Source organism: Lycorma delicatula, chromosome 1 (genome assembly GCF_047948215.1).
Source record: "Lycorma delicatula isolate Av1 chromosome 1, ASM4794821v1, whole genome shotgun sequence".
Classification (NCBI taxonomy): Eukaryota; Metazoa; Arthropoda; class Insecta; order Hemiptera; family Fulgoridae; genus Lycorma; species Lycorma delicatula.
The window spans coordinates 279,970,282-279,979,137 of record NC_134455.1 but is presented as its reverse complement, the minus strand read 5'-3'; the positions used below and the strand labels follow the sequence as shown (position 1 = coordinate 279,979,137).

The 8,856-nt window shown below is 28.2% G+C and overlaps 1 protein-coding gene across 1 annotated transcript; it reads right to left on the bottom strand.

Moving 5' to 3' along the window:
- Positions 1-1,707: 1,707 nt before the first annotated feature.
- mRpS24 (mitochondrial ribosomal protein S24) lies at positions 1,708-7,697 on the bottom strand. The gene is made up of 3 exons (XM_075378443.1): positions 7,517-7,697; positions 4,247-4,421; positions 1,708-2,058 (listed from the first exon to the last, which is right to left on the bottom strand). The coding sequence occupies exons 1-3, from the start codon at positions 7,544-7,546 to the stop codon at positions 1,769-1,771; spliced, it is 495 nt and encodes a 164-aa protein (XP_075234558.1). The 5' UTR covers positions 7,547-7,697; the 3' UTR covers positions 1,708-1,768.
- Between the last annotated feature and the right edge of the window lie 1,159 nt (positions 7,698-8,856).

Here is an 8,856-nt window from a genome sequence, read left to right as displayed (position 1 = left end):
AATCACAAAATTAGGGTCCTGATAGAGTCAAGGACAGATAAGCAGACCCCATAAAAATACACGACAAAACATAGAAATAAGATGAAAAAGAGAAATCTTTTAGTCTAATCATTTAAAATCTCTAAACTCTTTTAGTAGTCTTAAAAAGAAAAGTCTCTGCAGTCTCTTTTTCCTGATGGACAAAAGTAAGAGGATATTTCTCACCTGATGACCATTAGTTAGGATTTCATCTACATAAAAATAAATTTATTCTTATAAAATTAAAACAAAAATTTAAAAGCTTAAATTCCAATATTTCTCAATGACAATTTTCTGTTAGTTATGAACAAACAAACTGTATAGAAAATAGCACCTTTAACTTTATTAAAAATCTTATTTACAATTAAGATATCAAATAGATTTAAATAACTATAAACTTGCAACACAACACAAAAAAGACTTCATAAAATTAAAAGACATAATCAAATTAAATCCACTTTATAACTGCTGTTTATTCATTCAACAAGGAATGAAATGGGATTGTTTAACTCATTCTTTATTCATTATAGATATTATAACATAATATTTACAAAACATAATTTACCAAATAGAACAATATTACCAAAGAACTCAATTTATTTTAACACTAACTTAGCACTAACAAACTTACTGAAAAATCACACAGTGGGTAACTAAAAAATTAGGCAATATGTACGTAAGGAAATATTTTTTGGACTATAATCATTTCCTGATGTATTAATTTGTAGAATTTTTAATGTTTAGTTACAACTTGTACACATTTCATCAATATTTTTTATTAAAATAAAATTTCTTGCGCAGTTTTGAGCAAAAAGATCTTCATTAATTAATTTTGTTTTAATGTTTTTTTTTTCCTAATTTGGTTTAATTTTGCTAACAATACATACCACAGATAAAGAAACATTTACATTCCAACTTGCAGCATCCTAACAAACCACGCTTCTAACTTGCCCATCTCAAATTTTTTTGACCTAAAATTGAGCATAACTCAAGAATGACTCAATCAATCTTCAAATTTTCACCTGCACAATTTCAGATACACTGCTAAAGCATATCTAAATTTCAATGAAATTGATCACGTAGTTTTAGAGATTTTCAAAAGTCACAAAATGTTACACATAGGCCTCTACACATCATAAAACTCTATTCTTTGTGCTTAGACAAATATAAAAACCAAATAAGTTAGAAAATTATCCAAATTAATAGAAAAGTTTTCTAATGCAATTCATTAGATCAACAAGCAAACAAACAAAAAAACAAAAGCAGAAAACCTCGACGTTTCATCCAAGATGTAGGAATTTATCAAGACAAACCATAAATGACATTTTTTGGTCATCTTTAAGTGAATGGTATTTACATATCCCTCATATCTCAAAGTGTACAGAAAATTCATTTTCAACCCCCAATCCCAACTTGCAACTAAAAGTAATACCATACTTTTCTTTGAAAAATCTGTAAAAAAACAATAAAATTAAGTAATCTTCCAAAATCTGGACAAAAAGGCGTAAGCTGAAAGATTTCTTCTTCCACTACCATAAGCAATTTGTTGTTTGCAGCAATTGGAAACAGAAAATTTCATTCCGTTCTCCACATCAAAAATCCACAGACGTAAGCATGATTGTATATTAAGACTTAGTTCTCACATTTTGGCAGAAACGAGGTAATTGTTATTTTAATAAAAATGTTACATTTGCTAATAAAAAATTTAATGAGTACAGTAACAACAAAAAGTAACTTCCTAATAGTTCAACTAAATATATTTAAAAACAGTACCCTTTTTATCTTCTACTGTCTGCAATTCTAATTTGACAGGGCACTGAAGCCAGTAACTAAGGATTTCTTCTGTGTATCCCAGCAAAAAGTACATTTTTTGCGGAGATATCCCTCTACGAACAATTCCTGCTACACGTATTATATTATGCTGACGCTTAATAATTATTTCTGATACAAAGAGATCATGCCACGTTCCTTTCATGAAACGCCTCATAAATTCATCTTCTATTGCAGTTTCAGAAGCTCTTAGGCCACCCACCAAGTTTGCTAAAAACATAAAAAACTTTCCTTAAAATAATTATTTAGAAAAAATACTATCATTAAAAAAGTGTTAATTTGTTTTACTTAAAAACTATATTTTAATGCTAAAGAAAGAAATTGAAGTTAAAAATTACATTTACATCATAGTAAATTCCCAGTAATCCAAAATAATGGGAGTAACTGATTTCAGATAACCCTGATGTATGAAGTTGTAAACATCAAAGATTATTTTATTAAGAAACAACATTTTTTGTTCAGGAGAAAATTTAGTTAAATATATGTTTAGAGATAAGATATAATTTAAAATATTGGTAATTAAGTCAATCTAAATACAGTGCATAAAGTATTCTAATTACCATTTAAGGAAGTAAAAATCTGAATTTTCATGTGAAATTCTGTTCCCTTCATTATCTTTTATTTATGTATTGATTAGGAATAATTTACCTCTTTAATGAAATTTGAAATGAAAATAAATATAGATGGGGAAAATCTCCATCTCCATGTGGTAAAAACCTTTTACTCCTGAAGTTCCGTCATCATCTGCAACTATTTTATCCACATCTAAGTAAACATTCTGTTTCTTTTGAACATAACACAATATCCACACTTTCTTGAACAATGAAAGTTTATTGTTATTACAAGTTAACCACTTGTGGACTTCTTCATTCCCAATATTACTGCATCTCAGGATTCCTATTTCACACTACAAGCTGCAACTTTCCTCTTAATCAATCTGGCATCTTCATTGATATTTCGTTAAACAGTTCATGATTTTTCAAGCAACCCAGTAGTTATTTTTAATTCCAACCAAGGAAAATTAAATTGTTTTATACATACTACATTTCAAGGAAATCATAAAATTAAGATACAATCATTAATAAAAATAATTATATTTATTAACTCAGAAATAATATTTTTCTTTTCATTATTCTGAATATTTTTTTGCAGAATATTATTTTCATTTCATGTCAAAAATATATTTTTAATTAAATTGTTTTATGCATACTGCATGTAAATATATACATATGGTTCATTAAACCAGCAATCCCATTTTTTACATAAAATCTTTTTAATCTTTCGTATTTGCAGTTAAAAAAATTATTGGAAAAACTACAAAACCAAATAACATTACTCTCAGAAGAAATCCATTCTGTATTACAGGGTTAATCTACTTGGAAATGTGTCATCAATAATCTACTTGGAAATGTGTCATGAGTATAACACTAATTTTTCTCTGTAAATACCTTAAAAATATGTGTTTCTAATAATTACATATTAAATTTATTTTTTCAAAGGACAAGCATGGACAGAGCATAATTACCCATAGCCGAAGTGTTAAACTAGTCCGTATGCTAATTACATTTACAGTTAATAACTATAACAGTTTACGTGATTCATGAGGAGTTTAAGCTGTTAACAACCAAAAATAGTAATAATAAAGCTACAAATAATATATACATTTTACTAGGGAAAATGGCTAATTTTAATCATTTTCTTAAAATTCATGAGAAATCCAGACTATGTTTTGACTATTATTTTAATATTTTCCTCTAACATTACAATAATAAACAAATCTTAGCGATAAATTGACATTAACTCCCATGATTAATAACTAGTAGTCTATTGAGTGGTAACTGCAATAAGATATTGGTAAACAATCAATGTTTTACTTTACTGAAGCTTGGGAATCAGTTCATGAAACCATAATATCTTAATCATTCACATAATAATTTTTTCAATCATTATTTGGCCACAAAATTTGATTCTATTTTATTCATGGTTGTATCTAATGGCAACTAATTTAATACATTATATATTTTCATTATTTACATACACTGAATTTATTTGTTAAATTAAAAGTAAAAAATGTTTTCTTTTAAAAAAAAAGACAAAACATTTTTTTGCCTATAAAAAATTATTTTTGATCCTTTTTGGTTTTCTAACAAAAAACAATGCAAATTTACTTATGTAAACAAAAAACACTGTGATGGGATATAAAATTAGGACAAATTAAAATAAAAAATGAAACCAGAGCAGAATTGCATTACTTTAATGGAGAAAACTACTGACTTGGCCAGCATATATACTGCAATAAAATTTCACTCTATATGACCAAAATTAATATTTACTTAAAAACAAACACATGTTATAAGATTAACATAAACGCTAAAGCAAATAAAAGTAAATGATGTACATGTGTTCCAACTGTTCCATGATTTATGTAGTCCAATTGACTGAGGTGGCCAAGCCATTTCATAAGTAAGAGGCCTGTCTCCTTTTGCAGTCTTTTTGTATCTACCTGCCTGGATCCTTTGACAAGAAATAGTTGTGTGAATACTTCTTCGCCATATATTCTGAATCAATGTAACCTGAAATAAAGTGTTTAAAAGCTATTGTTAAAAAATAGTAAATATTAGAATTAGAGTACATTAGGTAGGAAGAAAAAACAAATCAAAATCAACTAATATCTGATAAAATTCTACATTTTAAACAAATTATACTCATATTCCAGCCAATAACGGCAAAATATTACAATTTTTTATAGCTTATTTGTTGTATACAAATACTGATTCAGAACCAATCTTCTGTTATTTATCAGAAAACTGTTGATAAGGATGGATTTCGATTAATCAGTATATAAATTAATTCTGGAATGATATATCAGTCACAGGGCTCACAACTACAAAATACATCTTTCTAATATACAAACATAAGTAATTTAAACCTTACTTATGATGAATACTGAAGCCATTCATTTTATTATCTTACACTTGCAGGGTGTCCGTTAAATAATTCAAATAATAAATAGTCGGATAAATGAATGAACATATCAAATTTGTAATCATTAAGTGTATAGTGAATGCAGCACAGTGTTTAACTGCGGTGGAAGTATGGCATATGCATAAAAAAAAATACAAATGTCTACAGCAATACCTAAATATTACAGCCTGAGACCTAAAACATACCAAGCGAAATTCTTCTCAGCATACCAAGAGAAATATCCCAGACAACTATGGTATTAAAGAATCAGGCCTTATGATTCTATTACAGTCTTAACAAAGACACCAAAAATTAACTGCTACTCCTGACAAGAAAGGGAAAAATAGTAATAAGGAGAATAAACTATTAGTTACATGCCACCTTTGTAGTTAAGAGACCAATATTAAGATTTACATGATGGATTGTAAATCTAAACATCCTCGTATTAACGTACTATAGCAACAGTGGCTTACAATAAATAATTTAATGAAGCCAAAAATGCATTTTATAGTAATGGAAAAACAGCTTTAAACATAATGTTCAATCCTTCTGGGAGGTGGTTAAGGAAGAGTAACAGTCAGTCAAAAGGCTTACACACTCTCCCAAACTCAGATTTTGATCAAAAACCTACAGGCTTTAAAGCATAAAAATTTAAAGTCTTTTATTTATTTATATTTTCATTTATTTATTATGTGTAGGTCTACATAATATATGTAATGATAGCAGAGAAATATATTTGCAACAGTTTTCCAATATGATTTCAATGGAACAGTACAAAAGTCCAGCTGTCGGTAACTCTTCGCATCAACTGCACCAATTGTACAATATAATCGATGGGCACAAAAATGTAGCAAGAACTTTCCCAGTGACTTTTAAAAATCACTATTGGATTTCTATAATGTATTTCATAATGTTTTTAATTTCCCAAGTTTTGAATTATGAGGGTAAACTAGCCAATCTGCTGAGAACACATGTGGTAAAATAGATGTCAATCCTTAGATTTGAAATTTTTACTTTTTTCACCAATTGAATACCCATGGTACTGGGCTCATGTTTCCAATGATTTAACCATCCAAATATAAGTAGTAGGTATCATTTACTGACTAAACTTGCTGATCATAACAATACTAGCAAAGGTTGCAAAAAAATACTGATTCTCTATAAATAGCCTTAGGTTAACTGAGAAGATTCAGAGTTAGCATAAATCTAAAAACAGTTCACACTAACAAAGACAATTCTTGGGAAATTACATTGAAATCTGGCTTTTTTCGAAAATATATACTGAAAAACTGATAAAAATTCTGTCCAATTCTAACTTCTCATTTATCAAGTTGCAAACTGATCTTCTCTACTTTATAAAATAACATTCTGCAGGATTGACAAATACTTGCAATGCTAGCCAATGGGTGGTCAATGAAAACTGCAAATAGAACAAATACTTCTTTGTGAATACATTACGTTTCCAGAAATATATAAATTTTTATATTTAAATATCCTTATTTACATATAATTCAGTGATTCCTCAATTATGAAAATTTCCTTCTTTCATTGTTTTAGCATTAAATATGTTAAAACTCTGAAAGTTTCAGAGTTTCATCTCTTTTTCTGTTTAGCCTCTAGAACTACCGTAAGATATGCATTTTTCTTTTCAAAAAAAAAAGAGATGGGTTGAGTATTAATAAAAAAATTATATACTACAGACCTACACATAAAAATAAATAAATGAAAACATAAATAAATAGAAATTTAACAAATTTTTGTTTAAGTTTCCTCTTGAGTAACAATAGAACTACAAAATTTTCAGAAAACAAATTACAGTAAATAAAGTACCAAACAAGTATTCATGCTAGTAACTTTGAAAGGAAAAACTAACACAATAAGACAATGAACTTTCTTGCCAGTAAATATTTTTTTCACTTCAATATTTCACACTTCAATAAATTTAAAAATTTAAGTTATTGCACTATAGTATTTGGTATCATAAGTTGTTATTTGAGTAATAAATTTTAAATGTAAATAATAAATAAAAAATTAGAAAGGTTAGAAGGGGTAAAAATTAGAGATAAGTCACCACTGTAAATTTACTGGAAAAACATATGAAACACCTGTAGTATAAGAAAATATGGAACAACCATCTTCTTATCACATTCAAAATTATAAAAACATGAACCAATGTATAAATGTACTACAATTACATTGCTAACGCAATGTTAAATAGTAATGTATATTTAATACTTAAATAAGTAGTAGAATCAGTCCTATGCCAGAAAAGGCACAAGTTATGTAATTCTCTGTGATCTAGTTTTAAGGCATAACTATCAGTTACAAATAAAAACACCCAATCAGATAATTAGAATAAAAAACAAATTAAAGTAATTATTATCGTGTATGCAAAAATAATCTCATTTACGATCAAAGTTTAACACTGTTCCTGCATTCGACGTAACGACATTTTTATAACAGAACAAAATTTTCACATTAGTAATAAATAATGAGAATTACTTGGTTGCCTATTAAAGTAATTATTAAAATAAAAATAATAAAATATACCAAATTCCAGCTTTATAAAACACAGACTATCAAATAACCTTTTCTAAGAAGGGTGAAAAAACCAAAATGAAGTCCTCCTAACCTAAAATTACTTAATCAGAACAAACTCATTAACAGAATAAATAACAAATTCGCAAAATCATATGCAACTTACATTATATCTGTGTATGGATGAAGACAACATTATAAAAATATATATGTAGCAACAAAAAATATCTCCTAAAGCGAACTATACAAAAAATCAGATATAATCCATTACTATGATCTCAAGCATCATTGTTTCGTTACACGGCCTGTACTTGTACTGTAGTTGTAACAACTCGCGAGTCATTGTACTCGGTCTTAATTTAATAGCGTTAACAAATCAACCGGTATCATAAAACAAAATTAAATTGCGATATTTTAATTAATAATTTCGATAAACGTAGTTATTCATTTAAACTTAAGTAATTTATTCATTCAATGAGTGTATTCACTAAGAGTGATATTAACAAGTGCCAGAACCTACCCAACTAGGTCATTAACATTCACATCTAAAAGACGACCCCAAATAACAGAAATCATTTTCACTCAATCACCTCGCATTCAAGGTTGATGTATTTTGAATTCCCAAGAGAGTGATAACAACTCCACATAGATTACTACTTCGTAGTAGACTCACGATAGACAGATGCCTCTTGAATCGTCAACCTCTACAAAGTACATTCCTCAGCATGTCTTTACCTAACTGAGGGAATTCATCTCCTCCAGACTTTTTAATTGGAAATTTCATCAGTTAATAGTAGGTTTGTTTTAGACTACTTAAAAAATAATCTAGCTTCAACATTAGAATTTATGCTGTAGAAGATTCGGATTCTGTAAATGGAAGAGAAGCTCCTCTCTTTGCAATGCATCAGCTCTCTAATGAAAGAGTAATAAATAAAAATTTTTGTCTGGTATCCAGTGCAATTCCACCAAATTATTAACATGGACAATTAGTAAAGCCTGACATCACTTGTACACTAATTCAGGATTTAAATGATACTTGAACTGAAAAAATCACTTGCCCTTGCAGCTTAAAAGTTTACACTTCACAAAATTGGATCAAATTCAGCATTAAAAACTGTAGTGTATCTGCTAAGGATTAAACTTTTGAAAGCTTCTGATTGATATTTATTATTCCAACCCTTGTTTCTTTGTTGGCTCTGACACTAATTGTGTAAAATACAATTCCTAGATATCCTATGGGCAAAGTTTCCCAACTTTGCTGTCCGCATTGTAAACGGTGAATAAGTAAAACTATGAAGCTAAAATATGTATTTTATCAGTCCTTGTATAGACAATACTGTCAATCAGCACATTAAGACTGATGATTACAGTGTCTAGAATTGTATATATTTTTCTTCTATCACCTAACTATGTCAACAATATGTCAAATGCTAAGGCACACTGAAGTCAGAGTAAATAGTTTGGCCACAGAAATTATGTACAAATTAGCTATAACTCTAGATCAAA